Here is a 26,539-nt window from a genome sequence, read left to right as displayed (position 1 = left end):
TGATGATAAGTGATAATTTATCAGCAAACACTTGTAATGGGTGCCACCATAAGATGGAATGAAACCAGAAACGTAGTCAACAGGAAGGTAGGCCAAAGATGATATCCTTAGAGTTGCCCTGTGCAGACACATCATTAAATTTCAAATTAAATTCACGTTTATTTGGAGCACTTATTCTGTTGAAAGCAGCAGCGCCTCCAGCAGAGGAGACGCACAGAAAATACAGCTGAGTCCGTCCCTGGGAACAGGGCAAGTCCTGCTCAAGTACTGAAGGCCAAACCACTGGGTTTGTTAATTTTTTTAAAGTGCCAACTCAGTTTAGATATGCAGCTCAAATCAACTATCCTGCATTTACTTCTAAATAACAGAAAGTCTAAATCACAGGTCTAATAATACTGTAATGCTAGATATGGCCTCTTGAAAAATCCCAGATGTCCTGAAATCTTTTATAGCATTACACATAACCTTTAAACAACTTAGTAAAGCTGTTAAAAGCAAAGCTATTATTTCAAAATACTCTATCTTTTCAAACTTTTCAATCAATTCAATGTTTTGTATAAACTTGAGTACAGGTGAAATTTTGAAGCAAAGTAGTTGAGCCTTCCTGTTAAAAAAGTAATTACTCAAATTATATTATTTAGGATCTTTCTGCAACCACAGTAGAAATTTTGTGATTTTTTTTAATCTAAAAACCTTATTTTGTGATTATCTAGTTAATGTCAGGAATAATATGTCTGTATTACTAAAAATATCAATAAATTTAAATAGATGTTCTTTTCTGATAGGCTGAAAATTAAGCCCAGTTACTGACACATTTTCCTATCCCAAGAAATACTCTGAAAACTTTATCAAACTTTTTTGCTTTCATCATTGCTCAGCTCATCACACAAACCATCTGCATAAATAAAGATGTAAGCATCTGCTGTATGGCAAATGGTCTCAGGGGCAGATGTTTTTATCCTTGTATTCATGTCACTGGCTTGGATACATTATTTGAACAGATGTACACAATCTGAAAGTGTCGTGTCCCACAGTGAAATGTCTCCAACTGCTTTCTATCAAAGTGCATAAATGCTATTTGCACCTGCATTTATGTTAATGATATAAAGGCAGCAGGGGTTCCAACAAAGTGAGAGTTGATGCTAAGAAACACATTTACATGGTTAATTGAAGTTTGAGATCTCCTAGCACCAAACCACCACACTAACATTAATACACAATCTACTAAGCTATATACAATTTTTTTTTAAACTACACAATGATTTTTTTTTGATTAAAATAAACATGCCCAAGGAGCAAAACTATGATTCCAGCTTATATGAATATGCTTTTCAAATATATATCATAAAACTACAAGATAGTATTAAATGAATTCCTAGGTAACCTGGGCAGCCTTACCTACCCAACTATTTCATGTCTGAGTCATTTAACAAAAAAGGTTTTTATAAATTTGACAATACCACTCATGCAAAGCTATTTCAGCCCTCTAACAAACCAATAACCCCCAAAGATATTTTGTGCAATTATGGAACACTACGAAAAACCTCAGAACTTGCTCAACAGCAAGTATCAACATGAATGTGAATTACAGAATACAATGCTCCAGTGGTGATTTCATAATTCCTAGGAAACAATAAAAATCTCAGAAATTAAATATGTATCATTATTGAGAAAAATGCAACTTCTTGAGCAGAGGCTATCAATGGATTGTTGCATAAATGACAGAGAATCAGTTTTCTTATAAAATATTTTAATTTGATAAAAATGCACATGTCCTGAAGGAGTATATATTAAATTACAGAACTCCTGCTACTACATGACAAATGGTAGGAGAGAGGAGTTTATGCTGTCAATCAAAGAATTTGCACTAGTCATTACTTCCATGCTCAATTGAAAAATAACAGGCACTTTCAAAGCACAGTAAGGCTGACAGAAACGCTATCCTGTGCGTAACTGACTGACAGGTTCTATTGCCAATACCATTCATCTTCAAACCCTCTCTTTGTAACAAATGTACCAACTTACAGTTGCACATAAATTATCAAAAATTATTAATAGTCTCAGCACTGTCAAAGTGCAATAACACATGTAAAAACAAAACTGATACTTGATACAAGGGCAAAATAAGAGTGATGATAGAAGAATTCAAAAACAAATATACTAAGACCAGTATAATTGTAGGATATCATGATTCCACAGTGATAGAGCTCTTGGTCAGGAGCTGGTTACAGCTTCCAACATGAGCCCCCACTTCCAAAGTGCAGAACATGGCTGTTAAAATTCACTCTGGGTGAAAGTTGGTAACAGGATACTAACTAGACAGACTTCTCTTTAAAAAAAATCCCAAAGCAAAAGATTCATCCGTTTTAAGTTTGCAAACAGCTTCACAGTTTACATTTTTCCTCCTATTACTCAGAAATGGCTTTAACAAAGATAACATATTGAATGTGACTACAAACGTCTCAAAACCCTATCAATTAAAAGAAAAGTTAAAGTAAAGCTTTTAAGTACTAGAATTAACTATTTTAGTCATAAATACACAGATGAGGAGTACAGTGCAAGGTGGATGGCTTTACACCAGTCAGAAGCATCTCCCTTGAAAGAATGGTCCCCTCAGACACAGAGCTCAGCAACTAAGACAGTTTGCACATCATCCTGGAAGAGCTTCCTCAGAATTATTACAGTGTCATAAAAATAGTCAGTCTTCCAAAACAGGTAAAGTATAAACTTTCTTGATAGTAAAAGCTGAAGGCTTCCAGTTAAGTAACATACAGTGCTCTTTTTTCTTAATTAACGTAAGTACTAAAAATGGACACTTAACTTGCAGCCTACAATGGTTCTGCAAAGTCCATTATGGCTTACGTCATACACATCAAACATTCTCTCACGTTGAAGAATTATCATTCAAGCTGACATTCAAGTTAAAAATCACATGTAGGCATTAGCATTGTGACACAGATCAACAGGGAAAGGAAATTAAAGTTACGGATGAACATGGAGAGGCTTGGATATACACAGTTACAGCACAAACATCCTTACTGATAACGGAGGGAAAAAGTTAGACAGTAACTACTGAAAATCAACAAAAGACTACTGAAGAGATAAAGCAGAGTAAAAAGATAGCTAAACACGAAAAAAAGTCAATAAGAATACAATTGCTGGAGAAAATGCACTCAAATATAACTTTATATTTAGAAATTATATATTTTCTGGTTTGTGCTAATCTTTCAATAGAACTTGAAAATTGTTGTGTTATTTGACCTCCAATTACATGGTGATCAAATATGACAGTGATTTGCAAATACAGTCGGATAAAATAAATTGCAATAAACTCTGGATATTTAATTCTGTTGAAGCAATTAAGAGGCAGAGCTACATATTTACAGTTTCAACTATAGGTGGTAACAATTATCAGTAATGTCCTAAAGAAAACAATCTTAGCTATTGCAATTGTTTTAAATAATAACTGCTACAGTATAATAGTTGGGTTTTTAATCAAATTAGGGTAGAGTAAAAGACATGGGTAATACAGTGATTTATTAACAACGACATTTCAAGTCACAAAGCTCTAATTTCTCACAGAAGCACAGAAAGTATACTGTACCTGCAGAAAAAGGTAAAGGATTCTGCATTATGCCCTCTAATAGATATGACAACGTTCCTGGAAATAAGAAATATAGATACTTAGAAGTTTTGACACTTTTTCAGAAACTAATTTAGCAATAGAGTATATTAAAGTATGACCAGACCCCTCCTCCCGCCCCAAACCCCTCAAAAAAAGCACACTTTGGAGAGAACTTTTTAAAAATCATTGAAGTTTTTGAATATAAAGAGAAGAATCACAAGTAAGGAGGCTATTTATTTGCATATGCACAAGTCAAATATTTTTATATGCTATTTAATTAACTTCATTGTTATATTGGTAAAAGAATAAGTTAAATAAAATCTTCTGTTATGTTTTGTATTTTGAGACATCTCAAACTATTTTGTAAGAACTGGACAAACATAAACAATTTATCCTGGTAAGCAAAATTTTTCTAAAGTATACAATTATTTTTATATCTTATCATACTTTCTTAACATATTGATACTTCAACTCAATTTAGTGATTGAAGAAAATGTCAACAACTCAAACTAATTCCAACACACGCAGTATAAGTATTGAACAATGAAAAGCCAAAAACTTCCACACGTCCCAGCAAATCTATTTCAAAGTTGGCATGAAAGGTCAATCTTTGGAGGTGATAATTTGGCCCACCTAATTGTTGCTTTATCAAATGGTATGTTCAACATTACACTAGGTATTGTATTACATTCAAGCCTTATACAGCATGACAGAAGAAAACACAGTGAAGACAACACAAGCCAATTCCAAAAGAACACTGCAGAACAATCTGATCACGCTATTAACTCAGTATGCACTTTTTCTGTGGCTATTCACAGATCCCTTCGCAATTTTTTTTTTATTTACTGTTATCATCCTGTAAGACAGAATGCAAATGTAACTCCACAACATAGGTATTTCAAGCTATAGTGTAACACTCATCTTGAAGAATAAATGTCTTACAGCTCCAGAACTTTATTTAAATGATGGTAACTTTGGTCATTAACAACTTTTGCTGAAGTGCACAGGTCACGAGCAACCAACAGGATTATCATATCATCTTCTGACCTACCAAATTCAACAAACCTACAGTAAACTTAGTATCAACATGTTCACCAGTTGTATACCTATATGTTCTTTAGTTTTAGTTAACATATGTACTGAGACAGTGTTCATCAGCCCACTAATACCACTATTGCTATACAGTAATAATAATTCACTTTCAAATTTAACCTTATGGTTAGTGATTTTATTGATTTATATAAAAAATGAAGCTATATTTTCCATGAAAAAGCACTATCTTTTCCTCCTTTTGAGAAAGACTACAACCTGTAAAAATAGGATAGCTATCCTACTACAGCACTAATTTTCCAAAATTCTGTTCTTTGTATGGATCTCAGGATGCCCACAGCTAATATGAACAACACCAGAGTTTTCTATCAAGTGTTTCTCAGTTACTTATATGCTCATATGCACTCTTCATACTTCAATAGTGGGTACAACTAACTTAACTTCCTTGTAATTCAAAACTCCTTTAAAAGCAAAAAAGGACGATATGTCAAATTCCAAAGTCATAACGCATTCTGAAGAACCACAGACAATGTAGGGTTAAAGCAATCCTTTTCCTTCAAATATCTGCCTGCATGGATCCCATGTAGCTGACTGACGAGAAGAATCTTCCATAGAACCTCAGCTGAAGAATATTAGCTCACATTTGCAAAACAGACATTACACTGCCATCTCTCCAGAACTGACATTGGTTCTTACATGGTATTTAATGCCAGTGTTTGACATAAACTAGCATTATATCAAGGGGTCACCCAATGACTTAGAAGTTGGCATATTTCTCTCCAGTGCAGTCAGAGTGTATCAGCTGAGCTTTGGTCAAGTGCGACTTGACAGTCAATTATGTAAGACTTAATATAACATAAGGATAATATAAAATCATAGTAATATAAGATTGCCGTGTTATTCACTTAGACGTTCATTGTCACAAGACAGTCTGGCTTTTGGAATGGCTGCCTTATAGCTTGGTTTTGCTCAATTCCACTAACATATTAAAGCAAGACTCACGAGTCACTCTGGGTACAAAACTCTGCTCTCGATGTGGCTGGAGGCTTTGGGAAGGCAACAGACAAGTCCACTGACTGACACAGATGAAACTCCAACTACTTGGAAGTTCACTTGGAACAAGCAGTCCCTATCATTGTGTTGCTATAAAAATCTCCCATAAGCAGAGCCAACAATGAGGATGTGAAGTTTGTTTATTTTTCTGGTCAGTATAACAGTTAGTAGAATCATAAACAAAGAACATTCCAGATGTGAGCGCAAGAGCCTCCTTTTAAGCACATAAGTATGAAAAGATTGATTTTTAAATATAAAAATATTTAGGACAAATTCTGTCACAACTACCAAACATAAAAGTAAGCCTTGAATACATTTCTCGTCTACTGTGCAACTTAGGACTCTCAAAAAGCAATGGTAAGCTTCCAGGCAGGTGAAGGTTCTGTGGGTAGCAGTGATGTATAAAAGAGGTAAAACCAAGACCTCTTCCAGGAAGTCCACCACCAAAAGATAAAAGGAGGCAGATCGTGGCTGCAGCAACGAGACCATTTGCACAGCAAACAGATGATGACCTCTCGTACTTCAAGCAGTGCCTGCTGGCACAGGCTTCCTGACGCCTATCAGTACCTCCCAGGGTGGCTCAAAGAGCCTCTGTCCGTGGTGCTTACGCAGCCAACGTCCGATGAGTCAGACACCACGTACAAACGGATTTCACGTCATCCAAACTCATGTTTCACATCAGGCCAACATATACACAACTTCCTTTTCAACTACAAGAAAGGAACAGACCAAACTGATGTTAATTTGGCACAGCAAAACACTTCCAGGAACCAGCGTGGATTTTCAACTTGTCACCCAGAGTGTAACGCCTCCTTTTTTCAAGGCCATATTGCTCAACGAGGTCTTTTTACAGAACCAAGCTCAGAAGTTTTCCTTCTGCTTTAGGGCTGCCAATACTTGAAAACATACTGAAGTAGTTATAATAACATATTCTTATGAAAGACAATTTAAGAAATTGGCATTCAAATGAAGGTTCTCAAAATTATTATTTCAGAGTAGTATTTTCATGGATTTTCGTGCTCCTTCTGAGTTGTATGGCAGGTTAAACCACTTAAGAGGATGCCTCACTTACGGTTACTAGTTCCTCTGAGGATTATAACAAACAAACCAGATTTAAGAATACAGATCAATAATTCTTACAATACCACATGGAAATACAAGCTCTACATCATCTTCTAAGCATTCACAAATCCTAATGCTAAACAGAGACTATACGAAACCAAACATTTTGTACAGATAACCCTGTTTTGAATCCAACTCTAACTGCAGAAAGATCTCTCTCTTGACCTAGAAAACACACTCATTTGACTGTTTAGTTCATTGATCAGCTACTGTCAATGAAAAAAAAATGCTTTATTTCTCAAATTAACTTTTCACCTTTCAGCCATTCATGAATGATTTTTTTTTTTGTTATGCTGAAGTCTTTCATTTCCTTTATTTTTACAGATGTTTCATCAAGTAACCTTCCTTTTGAAAAATGGAACAGCTCAAGAGTTTGAAGTCAAAGCAAGATTCTTCCTACCGTCCCTTCAAATTTTTCTATCATTAAATGTATGCCTGCAATATTTCATCCCAGCTGGCAGTGATAATATGAAGCAAAATAAAGCTAATCTTGTTCACATATTTCCAAGGACTTTGTTAGTTCCTTTCGCTGCAGCACTGCACTAGAAATTCACATTGAGCTCCTTGCTCTTAAATATATCATATTATATATCTTAAATATAAATCAGTCATTTATATTCATCAGTCTACAGACCACTCTGTGGATACAGTTTGCAATTTTTCTTTCAAATTGAAGAATTTTGTATTACAGCATGTTCTTATTGTATATGAACACAACTTACAAAGCAAACCGCATAACTTTGTGCGACCGCCCTGTATGTGTGTTTACACAATTTTCAAATTTTGTTGGCAGTGAGGCAGTCTTTCTGATCACTGACTAGTGCTAGGCTTGGAACCAGTCCGACCCAAACCATACTGCAGATACAATGATTCACGCTCATTCACTATTGACAGCTGCTGAGATCTTTCAGCCAGGTTGTAACATATTTAACGGATACTTAATATCTACATACATTTGACGCATGTCCTCAAAGTATACTAACGTCTTATCAAAAAGTTCTGAAATTGTGACAGTGCACAGTACGGAAGTACAGAAGTTCGAGGTTATAACATCTATACAGCTACCTATACCTGCCTCAATAGAATTTATAATCAAATGAAAAAAATTAAATCTGGCTTGACATAGCATTTTCCTTAATTATGAATGGATTTCAAAGCACTTGCATACGATTTCAGTACAGGTTCTTTCCAAAAACAAAGGGTGATACCGATCATTCCTATCTGGCCTTATCATCAATTTCACTCTATCTAGCCTGTCCTAAAGACAGGACTTTTAAAATTCTATATAATCTTTAGATCTGTTTTACTCAGCTTGTAACACTAGTACAGAACAAGAAATAAATCATTCAAGATGAATTACTCCAGAAGTCAAAATAGTTCCCTAGAAATCTACTGTTGACTGGTCAGAGATGAAAAGAAATCTATTACCAGGATTACAAGTAAAGTGGAGTTAAAGTTGTCTTGGACAGAACTAAAAAATATAATTTCTCTCAATGCCACAAATACGCTTTTTCATACCTTTACTACTCCTTATGTTACCACACACACAAAAAAAATTCAACAAAACAAAAATATCAAACTAACTGAAAATAATCTTAAAACTGTACTGTAAAGTGGTCTTTAACACACAATCAAAGGAAGCAGAGCATATACATGCAACAATTTAAAAGCAATTTTCACAGAAAGATATCCGCAGTCTTCTATAAGAAATTGGTGTCCTGATAGACATGCTGAATCTGAATAACAGGTGAACCCAATTAACCTAATTTGATGCTTGTCCATACTAAGACACTTATTTTAGATGTTACACAAAATCCTTCAGGATACTACACAAAAAACGATAAATAGGCTGCAAAGGTTATGACATTAATTTTACTGTCATTCTCATGCTTTAAGCAGGCATCAAAACTAAAAATCTCATCCTCTGGGAAGGAAGAACTATCGGAAAGTAATTATAGTACTAATTATCATAATAGTATTAAACTAAACCACTATGACCCTAACTGAATTTATTTTTGGTGCCTTTTGTTAGAAGAACAAAGCTTCTCAAAGACAACGACTGTACCTTCGAACGCAGAGAACATTAGCTCAGGTACTGGAAGAAAGCATTAAATCAAATCTTGTAATTCCATATCAAGCCTAATTACAAATTGTGATTTAAAGCGAGGCATGTAAAGAACTATTAAATAATATTACACAATTTCACTTCAGAAGCAAAACATTCAGCTAAAAAGAAACATTAAAGACTTGGTGCAATTTAGAAAATATGTTCTCCTAACAGAAGCCCATGAGATGTCCATTTATATTTCAAAAGCAATTTCAGTCACTTCATTTTTCACAACTGTCCTTTCATATACTGTGCCATGTCAGAAATGAGGGTGCCATGCAACTGTTATTGCCTGAAATTTAGCAATCCTTCAACAGGAACTAAGTTCCTCCAAAAGGGTGAATGAATGGTATGTACCACTATAATCATTATAACTTCCAGAAAAATTAGTAAAATCTGTTAGTATTTTTAGGCTGAATTAGACTCAAAACAAAAGATTAAAACGTTGAAGCTAAGCAATACGACAAAAATCCTGAAGAAGGTAAAAGTGACATACCTAAAGACTGATTGGTGTGACAAACAAAAGCATTTGTTCAAGAAAGTATATCTGCCAAAACCCCGCAGTGCTTGGCTACTTTATAAATCAAGCACAAGGCATTAAGCCAATTTGTTTAAAAAAGGAAAAAAAAACCCAACAACAACCAAGCAATAGCTGACTTGCATTTCTGAAAATCTGCAAAAATATTCAGCATTTCACTATCCAAGTCTTCAGTTGCAAAAGTCTGACCAATTTTCATTAAAATTTTTCCATTTTAAATCGTATTTTCACATTAGGATTTCATCTTACATCAGCAGATCCTCATCCTTCCATTATATATGCAAAGAGATAAAAACATACTTATGAAGTACAGCTTTCTTAGAAGAGAAATTACATATTGCTTATGTTTCCATACGTAGGTAATTATTCAGGGAGAAATATGTGTCTATAGCAAGCACCTTTTGGGTGAGTCCATTCGGTAACTTCAGTAGACAGCCAAAAAGAAACAGAAGCCTCATTTGCAACTGGTCACTTCTCCCAACACAGACGCACCAGAACCTAAAACAAACTGTATGCCAAGCCAGGCTATTTTTAAAATTTTGGTCATCCTATTAAATGGAGCAGTCAGAGCACATTTCCTTAAAGCCTTACACACACTGAATGCCACAGTGGCAATCCTGGATGAAAATTCTTCACTTCATACTTTGTTATGTGATCTATATAATGGTTTTCTGGCATGCCTACATTATGTCCATCTGTCAGCATGGAACTGTGCCTGCAAGACAGGTTCGCTGCTACTTTCAATAAGCTTTTGTTATTATGGAACAACACAGAGCATCTTCAACCGCATCGTTTTGCTTAGCAGAAAAAGCAAATTAAAGATGATTGCTTTTCTTGAGGAGATAAATCTTTTGAAACCAACTTGTAAATTTTTTCAATTGCATGAATAAAGACCAACACATACACTGCAAGAAATCAGAATGCTCCAAAAATTTTCTACTACTCCAGAAAGATCAGCATACAATCTCAGCAATTCTTGTTTTACAGCTGTAACTATCTCCAAGTTAAAGAGCTCAACAACCTGCAAGGAATTAAATAAGAGCCAAGTTTCTCCTGAAGGTGCATGGGAGAAGAGAAGAAGGTCAGAGAAGGAGCAATATAGAGTCTTCATTTTAGGAAGCTGTATGTCACTGCACTGCATGTGTATGAACATAAACTGGAGTTGAACAGTTTTTGCTACTTTAAGCATCACAAGGTAATTGCTATCTGAGAATACTGCTTTTATTCTGAAAAGCTAAAAGAGGAGAGCAAAGAACAGCAAGGTTGTTGTTATGGCTAATATCAGACATTTTATTAAATGTCAAAAACTAATACTTTCTTCCATATTTCCACAGATTTTCACGTTTTCCTTAGTAAATACCTTCTTGGTAGTACTGTTTTGAAAACCACTAACCAGAGTCCTGTGTATGCTCCAATTCTGTGTTGGATAGACACCTTTGCCATTATACTGTTTTACAAAGTCAAAGCTGCTCATTTTAAAATACAGTCCTGGATCTTACTGTTGTGAAAATAGCTGTGAAAAGCTGAACCAGTAGAGATGCCTGCATTTTGTTCTTGATTCTGAGGACAGCTGGAAACAACAGTTCTGGAAGTATAATCTACTCATTCATTTTTATAAGATACTACATGAAATACATTCTCTCAATAGTTCTAACAATTTAAATTCAAATTAATATAAAAAAATCAAGACCAAGAGACATCTAACACACTTAGTTGGCAATGACTACTCTAGAATTTACTTTAAAATTCAGAACAGCACAATTCCATTTACTCCTTTTTTTCCCCCCTCTTACTCTAGTCACAAATTAAGCATTAATTTACGGTTTGGATTCAAACCCCTAAGTAGTTTTGTGCGATCTACAATACTGCAGTTTCATGAGACAGAATCTGTATATCTTGCTGTTCTGTTAGCCACATGTAATGCCATTCACAGTGCAACTGCAGTGTACCATCATGGTTTTCAGCCAAGAAAGCAGCTTGCAACGCCCGGTTAAATTGTGAAACTTTTTGACTCTGTTGCTGTTCGTAATTAATGACTGCATAGAATACAGAATTTATTTTTTATTCTACATCTGTTACAACACATTAGCTTTCTTTTCAAATAAACAACATCACAGATACAAACCAGCAATTTGATTACTAAAAGTTACGTAATATTAGATACGTGTCCATAATTGTGTACACATGTTCACAGAAACATTCAGGTTGGTCAAGACCTCTGTAGGTCATCCAGTCCAACCCTCCTCCTCAAAGCAGGTTCAACACTGAGCTGAGACTAGGGTCTTGAAAAGTTCCAACCTCAGCAAACACCTTTCAAAAAAGTCAGATGATATTTATCACTTGACAACAAAAGAAATAACCTGAAATATCATTGTAACTTCAGAGCTACGTATGCAAGACAGATTGTTATAGCAATTATTGTTCCAATGCTTTTACCATACTTCAGAATTAGCTAAAAAGTTACTCTAAAAACCTTTGGAAAAATCCTATATATCATGCTATGCTGAAGGATTAAACAGAACTGCCCTTATGAGTGACAGAGAAAGAGAATATTTATACTAAATTGCTCTACATCCTTTTTTATTTACTTGCTCTTACATTAAAGATAAACAGAATATTTCAAAGAGCAAAATGAGGTTAACATATGATGTCATGTGATACATGACAAATGTATGAACAAAAATAAATATTACTAGATGAAAGACTAAGAAAACATTACTTGTATACTGTTTGCTTTTGTCATCTTCCTCAATTTTGCCAGTTCAAGAATAAGCCATTACTGGTAGCATAAAGACAATTTTCTGGTGGAAATGAAGTTTTAGGATTCTGTTAATTATCAATTTAGACTATGGAAATAACCAACCAGGACTGAAATGTTGAAAGGAGAACAAGTGTTATGTTTTCTTAATTTAGAATTCCAAACATATTTTAGAGATATTTGATATATCAGAATTTTCTCACACATATACATGGTTTTCTTTATATATATAATAATACAATATAAAGGTATAGTGAAAATGCATTTGAATGTCTCAGTTAATGCAGCCATTAAATTCCATTAATAATTTAAGGATTAAGACATGAGTATGACACATTCACCTTTACAATCTAGTTGACATTACTTCAGTTTGAAATGGCTTAGTAGAACCATAGTTGGTCCTCAAATTATGTAAAGACTAAATGAGCGAAAAAAAACCATGAATCACTTCTGCTTTGGCAGTGGCACTTTATGTTATTTGGACATTAACACTCAGGGGATGGAGAAAAACATAAAACTTCTTGTGTCATTCACAAAGGATGCTGCACGGGGTTTATACTATTTATTAAAGTCTGGGCATGTTTTTAACATCCTTCTTAGAAAACAGATAACCAACAGCTTATGAAAATTTAGCAAGCGAAAAAACACTCCAAACTTTGCAAGGTGAATTGCCTTTGCAAGAACTCTGACTCAAATAATGGTATTATTTCTGACTTCACAGCTGAAAAATTGAGCACAGTACTAAATTTTGCCGCTGTACTATCTATGTAAAATGAACACCATTTATAATGTTTCTATAAGAATTTTCTTTACAGGGTTTCTTAAAAGGTCAAGTAGACAACTTCAGTCAGAAAGCTACTCAAAAAACACATTTATAATGTGTGTGTAACAATATCCCTCCATACAAAAAAAATCTAGTACATTTTAAAAAGTGACTCCAATGAGTCTTATTAGCAGACATAAGCAAAACAAGCATTCAGGAGCCGAAAAAAGGTGCATACTAATATATAGCGTAGAGGAAAGTGGGAAGATAAACCTAAGGCTGTGTCTGATCAACCCAAAAATTAGTTAGCCAAGGCAGTATGTATTTCCAACGTGTTAAAATTCAAGTTGCCTATTAACTAATGACTTTTAAGATGTTTAGTTGTACAAGATTCCAAAAAAGACTCACTCGTACCACACACATTTACAAGGCACAAATTAAAGGAACAAAGAAGAGGGGAAAAAAAGTAACTGTCCAACACCTAAGACCCATCAAAGGATACTAGATTCTAAGGCTTAATGTTCCTCAGTAAAAAAGCTGTTGATAAAAACCAACTACTGAAATTTTTAGTTTCTTAAATTGAAAGAATAAGCCTATTTTCTTCAGCTGAACTCAACGAATAACCTCGAACTTCTACAAAACAAGTACAATTCACTTGAAAATGTATAACTGTTGTAAGGCACAGCTGGTCCTTGCAGACTGCGTTGTACTTAAGAAAACAAAAAAAAACAAAAAAAGCAGATAACTAATCAGATGTTGGACTAAGAACTGCCTCGACTGCTTTTGCCCTACACTGATTTTTCCCCTAGACTTTCTCTATAATGCCTCTAACCTAGAGTGTAAGTATTTCAGGGTTAAGGACATTTTTTCTGGATAGCTGACTGCCTCGTACGCTTTCAAAACACATTAAAAACCACCTCTATTTTTGAAAGTTTAAGTGATGCTGAACATTAAAAACATTGTCCAACTATGAATTATATCCTACGTTTCCCAAACACGGTCCTATGGTCACTCAGGAAGAAATATGGACTTAACAAAAAAATAAAAAAAAAACCCAACATAAAAAAAGCCCAAAACAGAAAACCCAAAAAACAAACAAAAAACCCCACTAGTGACTGGCCTAAGCAACTTCATCCTATATGACTTCCACTTTACTGTTCCCTCAGCATACAATAAACTGTTCTAAATTGGAAGAAACATCAAATACTAAATTTGCAAATTAGAACAATAATCTCACTCGAAACATACATTAAAAGATATTTTACCACGTATTGTAACAGAAAGTACCTTAAGCGTTAAAGAATATTATATAAATTTTAGCATTGTAGATGAAAAGAATTCCTAGTACCTAACCAATTTAGTCAAAATTATCTTGCAAAACTAAGGGCAGTTCAACTTCCACAGCTGAAGAACTGGACCACAGAACCACTGCGAAGGTCGCAGTAGGAGAGGCAATCACCCAGCTGTGTGCTAAGCACATGTGCGGGAGGCAGCATCCCTTCCTTCTCCTCCCTCCCCACTGCTGCTGCACCCAGACTATTTCTTAACACCAATCTTAAAATTTAGATAGACAAGAATATCCTACAGGTTTACCAAGCTTAGGTGACATTGCTTGATTGGCTAGCATCCAGAAGCAACATAAAATAGTGTCTTTTGTTCAAAATGGTAAGCCATTTGCCATATAGTATACAGGACATCATCTGCAAGACGAAGTATATATCCACATTCTATAATTTCCTTAAAAGATATCTTTTTTTCAGGATTTATTACTGTCTGTCAGCACAGTGCTACTGATGAAACATAACTTCTTATTACAAAAACCTTCACACAGCTAAATACATGAAAGAATAAATCAAATTCTAACTTGTCTTGGTTCACTGCCTTTACTCTCTTGTGCTGTTTTTATTGTGCAAATAATCCTTGCCAATGTAATTTTCATTTTTGTATCCACCACCCTGTTTGTTGTTTGAAACTGAGTTTCAAAGACTATCGGACATACTTCATGAAGTGCCCTCAAAACATTTCCATGGTGAAAAAATGTGAAATAAACATGTCAAAATTATTCCTGGCCACTGTCCAACACACAGCTGTGGTGCTCAGACTGTGCTAACCCTGGGAACATACTTCTTCCTCTATGGGCCTCCAGCTTTGCCTTCTGTCCCTAAAGGTATTTGTATTCCTAATTCATTCAGCTAAATCTCAAACCTAGCAAATCCATGCTGAATTAGTACTTCAACAGAAAAGCAATTTAGCATGACCAAGGTGTTAAAGTGACTAGGCTTTTGTGGTTTGACAAACAGTACCTTTTCACTCATTTTCCACAAAAATCATGCTATGGGACACCTCTACTATTTAGATTACGCCAGCTCTTTGAATTCTAGAACTGAAGTTCTACCCTCTTAGGATAAGTAAATAACCAAGCATCAGGTTTTTTTAATAGTGGGACTAACCTCCATGTTATGGTCAAATTCCAGTAGTCACATTCAGTCTTTCCAAATTTCATTACAGTTTTAACTATTTGAGACACTACTCAGTCATGCACAGATGGAATTAGGAAAGCCAAAGCTCAGCTGAAGTTGAAACACGCAAGGGATGGGAAGGGCAACAAGAAGGTCTTCTGGACATGCACTGGCAGCACAAGCAAGGCTATGGAAAACATGGACCCAGTGCTGAATGGAGAAGGGGACCTGGACATGGAAAAGGCTGAGGCACTAACAGAGCATTACCCACAGCAGAGGAAGATGCAGTTCAGTTAGAGAACACAAGACAATTTGACACATACAAATCCACAGGACCAGAAGGGCTGTATACAAGAGTGCTGAGGGAACTGGCCAGTGCCACTGTGAGGCCACTCACTATCACTTTTGAAGGGCGATGCCCAGTGACTTAAAAATGGCAAACAGCACACTCATCTTAAGAGGGGCAAGAAGGAGCATCTGCGGAAGCACAGGCCAGTCAGTCTAATCTTAGTCCACAGGGAGGTTATGGAGCAAATCTTCCCTGAAGCCATTTTCAGCCATGTGAAGGACAGAGAAGAGATTGGGAACAACCAGAATAGATTTATCAAGGGCAAATCATACCTGACTAACCTAATTGCCTTCTATGATGAGATGACTGGCCCAGTGGATTAAGTGAGAGCAGGGGGTCTTGCTCACCCTGACTTTATGAAGGTGTTTGACCAAGACTCCCACTGTACACTCACAGCCCAATTGGCGAGATATATATTGGGTAAATGGACTGTAAGCTGCATAGAAAACTGGCTACGCTGTCAAGTTAAAATGGTGGTGATCAGTGGTACGAAGTTCAACTGGCAGTCAGTTACTAGTGGTATCCCTCAGGGATCAATACTGGGGTCAATACTGTTTAACATCCCTATTAACAACCTGGATAATGCAATAGGGTGCACTCCCAGCAAATCTGCAAGTGATAAGGAATTGGGAGAAGTGGTTGAAATGCTGGAGGGCAGGACTTCTTTTCAGAAGGACCTGGACAGCCTGGAGAAATGGGCTATCAGGAATCTCTGAAATTGAAAGGTAAAGGCAAATGTCTTTGCAAGGAATAACTCCACACAGCAGTACAAGCTGTGGGGGCTGACTCGGTGGAAAGCAGCTATGAAGAAAAGACCTGGAAATCTTGGCATAGTGTTTCATAGGCCTATGAATATAGCTCTAAATAGCTCCTCTTCCAGAGACAAATACGAAAGCACTTTGTCTGCTTTTAGTTAGCGCTGCTTAAAGTATGCTTTAACAATATCTGCCTTGACTATTTCATAGGCTGCTCTTCGACAGTCAGAAATGTGTTTGGAAAGTTTCTGACAGGAATGACTAGGCCTTTCTCCTTCTATTATGACTACAAAGAACCCCAGAGACACACAGAATGTCCAGATCTGGAGTGTATCCGCCAAGCTAGGGCTGCACATCAGAAAGTTGCACTCATGTTTGACCTTATGAAGAAATCTGTAAGTTAGAAGGGTAAACATATAGCTAGTCTATGACGTTAAGATGACACCGGACATGCATCCTAGACTAATGCCTTCATCAATAAGCCTTCTCAGTGGGTGGAACTGCAAACAGTATGACTTCAGTCTTAAAGGAGCTACTCTTATTTCCCATCATACGATTTGAAAAAAAAAAAAAAGTCTCCTTAAGAGACTGTCTCCTAATCTGGTATTACAGTAAAGATAAAATTATTCTTGGCAAAGGAAGATTTGTGCTTTTCCTTACAGTGCTCTGTTTTGTGATGCAAGACAAGCACCATGGTGACCAATGTAATCTTTGTCCTGTTCTTAAATGTACTGCAGGAAGAATATACAGACCTCATGGATTATTCCGAGCTCCATCTTACTAATATATACAGAAACTGACAGCTAAATCTGTCATTCTGTCTCTTATGGGTCATAAAGGTCCTCCTCATACGCTCCACAGTGCACAGGTAAGGGAGGGGCAAAAAGGAGACTCTTCTGCAGATGCTCATTGGATACATCTAAACAGTAGATAGATCATCATTACCACATCCAGAGACTGTCTTCTGCAACATACACTGATCTCACCAGCACTGCATGGATCAATCAAGTAGTACAGTATTTGGCAAAACAAGTTCATATTGGCCAGAGGCAAATTCTTGCCATCATGGCCAGACTGTCACTGTGAGACAGGTGTTACGCACTCCGTAACCTCTCCTGAAGGAATACACCTGATGTAATCAAGAGTTGCCCCAAAGAGTAGAGTTTTCTAAACAGAGTACATTTTTTCACTATAGCAAACATCTCTGAATATTTGCGGAGAACATTGCTCTTTCATCAGCCTGTCACTCTGGCAAGAGTACCCCAATACATTTTTCCACCCAACTCCAGCTATCGCCTTACCAACATTCCAGTAAAACTCTCGGGCCTGCCAACAGCTTTGTACTTGCAATGATTCTAATCTTCCACAGCCAGCAGCTAGCTCCTGTAGGATACAGTATGATGGATATGTGGTAGAACATTCTGATGGTGCACAGATTTGAAAGATACTATTACTGACTAGCATCAGCACCTTAAACTTCAGCTTGCAAATTACTTACTATATTTTCCACAAGTCAGATAAGCCATCACCCACCTTCTCTCTTAGGAATTTTGACCATTAGTATTGTAAGACACTTGTCTAATATCAATAAATCATATTATATTGCCCATAATAAGAAAAGCGAGCACAAAAAATGTACAAATAACATAGACGAACCAAAGCTGAAATCACACATTGAGGTATGATCTAGCACATAATACAATGTGGACATAACAGTGAGTTCTGCACACATGCAGTGTGCACCTAGAACCAGCAAGTGGATGGTAATCTCAGTGCCAGTAAAGACATAATTCACACAGTTGGATTGCAGCAAACCAAACTTTTGCCTGTGGTCTTTGCCTCTCTGTGCTTCACCCATTGTTAACATAGATGTACCCAATGAGCCCTAACAATGTCAAGAGATAACGCAATGTATTTGCCTACAAAAGCAGTGATTACCTTCTTTTTAGTTGCTTTCAGAGCATGCTATAAAGCTCCTATCAGGCTTCTCTCCCTTTCCCCTTTTCTTTAAGCATAATCCTAAATTACTGTTTTCCATAATACTGCTAGTAGGTAATCTCTTCTCTTTTGCTTAATCATTCTCTACTTTTCTGGCAATATTGAATGCCAAAAGACAATCATGATGGCATTACGCATGCCAGGTATATTCAGCTATTATCACTATTAAAATACTGGTTTCTACCTCCAACTAGCCCACAATCCCTACTCCTACTGTCTATTATTAAACCTTATTTTCTTCCATGATAACTGAGTTTTGGCAGAATTCTTCTCAAACACCTACAGAGGTTCCTCATTAAGAAGACTTTTGGAGGAGGGTAATCTTCCTTCTTCCAGGCTGCTTACACAATATTTGATAACATTTAAACTGCTATAAACATCAACATTTTGAAACAGTCATAATAACCTTCTCTTTGCTTTGAATTTGGCCTCTTCAAACTGCTTCATTTGATGATTTCTAGTTCTTGACATGGAAGACACAATGATCAGTAGATTGCTATCCACCTTCTCCATTCCAATTATAAGTTTGTGAACCTTTACTTTATCCCCCCAATGTTTTTGCATGGTATAGAGTCCTAGGCTTCATCATTGTTGGCTGTACAGAAGCCGTATTTCTGTTCAGATTTGTTTCCCTTCTCTGAATTTTTTCCACATTTAACATATTCTTTTCAAGATAGGGGATGAGAATTGCAGATTATATTTTAAATGCAGGCCAACCATGGATTTATACAAGGACATAATTACGACAATACACTAATCATGCTGACCAATACTGTCTGGTGTTTCTTTTACATTTCTATCTCAGTCTAACCTTCTATACTCTTTGGGTCATGGACCTTTTCTAATTCTGTGCTTTTAGAGCAACAGCGCATGATGGCCTTAACCCATAATGAGGGGTCCTACATGCTAGAACAACGCAAACAAATTATCCTCTATTCCTCTGTTTATACAGCCAAATCTTACCCAGCACTTTAGCCACAGCAAAAGCTCAGGTTCAACAGATTTTTGACATGACTCATATCCTTTTCAAGATTAACTGACTTCCAGTAAACAGTATCCCCCTATCTAAGAGTACCCCCAATTCCTTGTTCCAAGATGTATGATCTTGCACTTGGCTGTGTTAGAACAAATTTGGTCCAACTGAGCCAGCATTACTAAATATCTAGATCAGTCTGTGCTCATGACTGTCACTTTAACCATTGCTGTTAGAATTTGCAGATGTATTCTAATTTCTCCTAGATCACTGCCACAGATACTGAACTGGGGCATCAAATTCCAAAGACACCTTCAGAACTCTGGCATGAAATTCAAATGTGGTTTTTGTTTTGTTTTGTTTTTTTTAAAGCTCTAGCTAATATTGGTTCCATTGATCTTTTATACTTACTTATACATAGCTTTCTGATTGAGAAAAGTAACTAAAAACCTTTCAGAAGTTTTCTTATGTACTTTCTGTCCTACGGTATTGGCAGTATTTTATAACACTTTGTACTTTTTATTACTTTATTTAACCCAAATTAAAACAAGTATATTTAACAACATTTATTTTCATAAAACCATTTTGTTCATCATTAATTATGCAATTCTTTAAATCTTCACTGACTGTATACTACAATCTGCCTTTTACCTTATCGATGGCTCAGGTTATGCTTTTTAAATTTGGGCACATTACCTCCCCTTACCCCCAGTCTTCTAAAATATCTCTACTGTCCCACAATTTGTTAAAACTCAAAATTAATAATTTGGATAGCTTCTAAGATTGTTTTTTGTTGTTGCTGTTTTGTTTTGTTTGTATTTGCAGGTATCAAGGCAGCAGATTTAAAAACATTTAATAGTTGCTGCTACAATCATAATACTCACTTTTCCATTACTAATGACAGAGGAAATCTAAGTTATAAATGCATAATCCAGCCTATTTCTGCATACAGAACATACTATTTATAGAATATTTATGCTTTTTTCTGCCCAGTAGAAGTCTTATCATCCTTGTCTGTTACTGGACTTCTATCATTATTAAGCTTTTGTATCCTTAAAGAAACACCCTATATAGTTCAAGAACTCTTCAGTACTCTGCTGCCAATGGATTTTATTAATAACTTTACCTCTTTAACCAAATATCTCCCAGCTATTTACTGCTTGCCATCATCAGGTCCCTATTTTTTAAACTGTATTGCTAACTTCGCTTCCCTTCTTAATTTGTTTTAACCAAACAAATCATATTTCCCAACAGAAGAATTGCTCAGGGAGTACCTAATCAGCAAACAATTAATATTTGTTCAGATTTTTATGCTCAAGTATTTCTCACTTTTAATGTCTGCTCGTCTTGAAGATTGAAGTAGGAGATATGGGCCAAAACCACATTCTATATGCACACAACATACAAAATTAGATCAAAATTTCTAGCACATTGGCACTATTTATTCTACATGCATCAGAAAGAAATACTATGTAGAACTGACCAGAATAACATGGCTTCTGTATACTAGAAAATTGTCCAATACATATACATATGAATACATGTGTGTGTATATATTTTTTATATATATATCTATATAAAATAAAAGCAGCATCAGAAAATTGATCAGTGGCAATTAATTTATTAGCAGAAGGTCTCGATAGATGCAACAGATTGAATTCTCCTAGTTTTCCTTTTTTCTACCATAGAATGAGTTTTAAGGAACCACTCATGCTTCTAGTACCCGAGTTAAATTTATAACAAGCCTCTATCATATTTTGTCAGTTAATATACTGAGACAGTACCATTCAACTTGTGTTCCGAATTTTCAGAACTGTTGATGCAGGCAACAATGTTTAACATACAAGACTATGGGAAAGTCTGGAAGGGTTTTTCTGTGACATTTTACATTTCACAGGGCCCTCCAATAAATGTTTATTAAAAATATTTTAACATTGAAATTATTTGGATCCATTAACATTTTCATTTTGAAGCTATGATTTTTTGTTGTCTTTTTTCATTTGGTTTTATCTCAAAAATTTAGCACTAAATATCAATAGTACACAAGCCTAGGCAAAGAACATGATATCCAGTTGAGATTTAGATAAGAGTTTTAAAATGAAAAGTGCATTACTGAATATATTTCTGAAAGAAAAATAATCAGTGTTTCCCTTGCAGAAAAGCAGGAAAATCCTGCATATTATTTCTACCACATTCACTTTTTTCTCTCTATAAAGTTCATTCACCTTTCACTAATTGCAAAATAACTTAAGATATATGTTGTAAACTTTTTATTTTTACACGTACACTGGGAGCAAGCCAACAATCTGTACCTTTTTTCTGCATCAAACATTCACTCGGCCAACCCAACTACTTTTCTGGAGCGCTAGAAGGGAGATAAAACACAATGGTGACAACTGCCGAAGACATTTCCCCCTTTTCTTCTACAGATATTTCTGACCTCTCTGAATTCACTTACTATATGCAGGCCTCATGATCCATAGCATGTAAATGTCAATGATCATGCTGCAGGTCTACATGTTCTTTTTTTAAAGTTAATTCACTTCAATGACAATAACAGCTCTACTCAATTCGCCAGTCCTTTTATTAATCTAGATATATATAATTTCCATTAATGACAATTATTTTTACAGGTGAATAGGTAAAACCACTCAATTTTTTCCCAATATTTTGAGATGCATAAATACATAATTTGCAAATATTTGCAAAACTCCTCGGCAGTAACTGTAACACCTACTGCATTTAAAATAAAAATCTACAGAGTAGAATCCAGATTTATTTTATACAGATGGAAGAATCTACTTTAACTGAGTTTCTGAAATGCAAACTTTTGAACAGAATTTTTAAAAGAAGCCAAAAACAGAGTAATGAATTTAAACCATAGATATACATTTAACAGATGACATAAAATTGATAGAAGTACTTTGGGTATCATACCAAGTGGCAAAAATAGAATGCCTTTTAAACAGTAGAAACACATGTACAATAAAGAAGCAGTTTATTCCTATTTTTCTTAACTCCTTTCAAACTATAAAATATCTTTTAAAGTTCTTTGTTTTGATGACTGTGAATCTAAACTATACAATTAAAAAGCCTTAAAATACTGGGAGAACTTCAAAAAGTTCTGGAGGTATTCCATCTCAAACGTTAAAAATGTCAGGATGATTCCTCTTCCTTCGGCACAGAAAAAGCGCCAGTATGCTTATCACTATACTTAATCAAGCTTTTTTCATGTACTAAATAACATTCTCTAAATTTGGCAAGCCTGGCAGTATAATTTAACATTAGCTAAGCCTATCAGGCATCTTTTATTCCTATGTTTATCTGCAGAGGACAGAAAATGTTTTAACTAGTCAATAAGAGCTGCAAAGAAGCTATTTCCATCACTGAACTTGCATGCTCTCCATTAACGGTCAGAAATAACAGCTACCTGGGATAACGCTAGTGACGCTACTGTAAATGTGAATAAACAATTGCAAGGACGTTTACAGCTTTATTTTTTCCTTCAAAAAACACTGCCTCCAAGACCAGCTTCAACATTTTTATTTAGTTAAATCTAGTGAAGCTGTATAAGCTGAAAGCATGGTTTGTGAACTTTGAAAAGAAGTGCTTCCAAAAATATAAGAACTGCTCAGAAACAAAAAAATGTTACATACATGGGAAAAAAAATGGTAAAATTATCACACTGGTACCCAAATCTTTTTGTTCCCTGTTCCAGAATAAAGCAATGCCATCTGAAATTTAGTAACAAACATGAACACATGCACCAGTTTCAATTATTTCCAGACAAAGAACAAATTATTTTGTCCTCAATGGGTTTAACTCGGAAACCAAAAGACTTTGTGCAGACCACAGTCCACCAACTGACATAATTAGAGGCAGAGATTCTCATCTAGTTTAAAATAACTATTTACAGTGCCAACTCTTTAATGCACAGTAACTTGTGTCAACTGAGCATCACCTAGTATTAAGTAACAGACCATCAGGCCCATTTCAGTTTTTAAACAAAGGATGACAGTTTTACCCAGCATACATGATTTTATGTTGTTTTTGTGGGTTTTTTTGTTTCCCTCCAGCACCACCTGCTAGCAGTGCTCAAAACAAGTCTGAATGGGTAGTGTAACAGGAGAGAGTTTTTGTCTCAAGAAGTAACTACAGTCTGACAAACTGTTCTATTTTTCTTTTCTTCCTCACACACATTTAAGACAAATGAAGAAATGAGTTTTCATTAACATTTCAGGAACATTTTCATTTTTTTAAGCTAAACATTTTTGGCTTTTATAGTAAACATTTTCATTTTGGGGCAACAACAGGAGGCAGGAGAGTAAGTATTTAATTTTTATAAAATTTTGGTCATAAAACCTTATTTCCTACCAAAAACAAAAGGCAGAAGAGATCAATGAACTTTAACTACAGTGCCTAATTTTTTGACATTCTGTGCTACTATAAATTGGCAATATTTTATAAGGCTTTCATGTTTTCAGAAGGAGAATACGGTGATTTCCTATGGGAAGACTAGTTTATTAAAAATAACTGCATCAGTCTTGTCTTTAGAAACCCAGGCTCAACAGGTATGTTCAAACTGTGATTTCTCCCTTCACCTTCCCTGTCCTCAGGTGAGCATTTTTTCTTAACAGTTGTTGAACCAAATTGCAGGGGTCAGGGGGAAGCTAAGGAAAGAACTGGTTAGGTGCGTGAAAGGCAATGGCAGCCTTGGCTGTAGTGGCCATAACATGGTGAAGTTTAAGATCCTGAGAGAAGTGAGCAAGACAAATAGCAAAATTACAGCCCTGGACTCCAGGAGAGATTTCAGCTTGTTCTGAGATCTGATTGGCAGGACCCTTGAGAGGACTACCCTGAAGTGTAAGGGAGTCCTACAGAACTGGTTGATCTTCAAGGGCACCTTCAAAGAACAGTCCATCATTTTGACATGCAGCAGGTGCAGAAGGCAGCCAACATGGATAAACAGGGAACTCCTGAGCTCCAAGACAAAACAAAGCATACAAAAGGCAGAGGAAAAAGCAACTAACAGGAGGAATACAAAAACATGGCCTGGGGATGCAGAGACAGAATTAGCAAAACCAAAGATCACTTGGCATTGAAACTAGCAAGGGATATGAAAGGCAACAAGAAAGGCTTCCACAGATATATTTTTGCTTAGTTTTCCTTTTGTTTCCAGTGTAAGCCTGCTGCTCAGTGGCACAGGGGATCCAGCGACAAAGGACATAGAAAAGGCTGGGGTAATCAGCGTCATCTTTGCCTCAGCCTTTACTGGTAAGGTCAGCTCTCGGACCTCACAAGTGCCAGAGCCTAGTGTTGGGGTCTGGGGGAAGTGAAGCCTTACCCACAGAAAGTGAAGACTGAGTTGGAAGCAAATTGGACGTATGCACCGGGACTAGAGCGAATGCATCCAAGCGTGCTGAAGAGCTGGCCAGTGAAACTGTGAGGATATTCTCTGTCATCTTTGAAAGGCCGCAGCAAACAGGCGAGATTGCCGATAACTGGAAAAAGGTAAACGTCGCTCCTACTTTAAGGACAAAAAGAAGGATCCAAAGTCCCATAAGCTGATCAACCCTATTTCAGCCCTTAGAGTGATTATAGAACAAGTTTTACTGAAAGCTGCATTTAGGCACATGTAAGACAAGAAGGTTATTGAACAGCCAACATAGATTTATCAAGGGCAAATCATGCCTGACCAACCTGACTGCCTCCTATAACTGGCTGTATGGATGAAGGGAAAGTGATAGGTATTATTTACCCTGAATTTAGCAAGACTTTCAACACGGTCTTCCATACTACCCTTGCAGCCAAAACGAAGAGAGATGGTTTGAATAGGAGCACTATAAGGCACATGAAAAACTGACCAACCACAAGAGTTGTGAACAGCAGTATAAAGTCTAACCAGCAGCCAGTTACAAGTGGTGTTCCTCAGGCATGAACGTCAAGGACAATACTGTTTAACATCATTAATGACCTGGGTGATAGGACAGAATGCACCTTCAGCAAGTTCACAGATGATACCAAACTGGGGGAAATGGTGGTTACTCTGCCATTCAGAGGGACCTTAACAAGCTGCAGAAATGAGCTATCAGGAGCCTCATTAAGTTCAGTCAAAGTAAATGTAAAGTTCTGCACCTGGATTGGAATAATCCCAAATCGCAATACAGGCTGGACGCTAAATGGTTAGGTAGCAGTTCTGCAAAAACTTATTGGGTATCCTGTTGAGCAAATGGAAGGGCAGTGGGCCCTGTGGTAATGCAGACTAACTGCATGGTGCTGTATTAACAAGAGTGTAACAAGAGCAAGCTGGGGGAAGCGATTACTCTCTTATATCCTGCACTTGTGGGACTGCATCTGAAGTACTGCATTCAGGTTTGGGCTCCCCACTGACAGCCTTAAGAAGAGAAAGCTAAGAGTGGAATCTCACTGCTGTCTTCAGCTACCTAAAATAGGAAGGTGTAAAGAAGACAGAGGCAGACTGTCCTTTGAGGCACGCAACACAAGGACAAAAGGCAGCAGAGGATGCAATGTGGAAAATTTAAATATCAACCAAAAAAATTCACAGTCAGTCAACATGGCCAAACATCAACAAAAAAAATTCACAGCCAAACAATCAACATGGTCAAACACTGGAACAGTTTACCCAGACGCTGCGGAATGTCTATCCTTGGAGATATTCAAAACACAACTGATCAAGGCCTGGGGCAGCCTCACCTAACTCTGAACATGGCCCTGCTCTGAGCTGGGCGTTGCACCAAATAACCTCATTATTCTGATTCTACAATGTGTACCCCAAAGAGCACATTACTATTGGCATACCCTTTTTCAACTTACCAGTTTTTCTCTCTAACAAATGAGTCTGAGTGTTATATAATAAACCTCTCAAAATAAATGATGATTCAAATTAACTTTGATATTTCTGATTTCTAAGCCTCTTACAGTGCTACCATAGAATCCTCACCTCCTCCCCCTTCCTCACCAGGAACTCT

The 26,539-nt window shown here is 36.3% G+C and overlaps 1 protein-coding gene across 5 annotated transcripts in view; it reads right to left on the bottom strand.

The window, feature by feature from the left end:
- Positions 1-26,539, bottom strand: part of ZNF438 (zinc finger protein 438) — a 64,166-nt gene that overhangs the window by 17,846 nt on the left and 19,781 nt on the right. For 4 of the 5 annotated variants that reach the window (XM_064505829.1, XM_064505830.1, XM_064505831.1 and 1 more), the window contains one exon: positions 3,605-3,661. In XM_064505829.1, the coding sequence (XP_064361899.1) occupies positions 3,605-3,661 (57 nt within the window). Of the gene's footprint in view, positions 1-3,604; positions 3,662-17,880; positions 17,943-26,539 lie in introns of those variants that run through there. The other variant, XM_064505832.1, reaches the window with a different exon arrangement.

The sequence above is a fragment of the Dromaius novaehollandiae genome, chromosome 2, assembly GCF_036370855.1.
Source record: "Dromaius novaehollandiae isolate bDroNov1 chromosome 2, bDroNov1.hap1, whole genome shotgun sequence".
In the NCBI taxonomy this organism is placed as follows: Eukaryota; Metazoa; Chordata; class Aves; order Casuariiformes; family Dromaiidae; genus Dromaius; species Dromaius novaehollandiae.
Note: the sequence above shows the minus strand (reverse complement) of the source record. Positions and strands in the feature narration are given on the sequence as shown.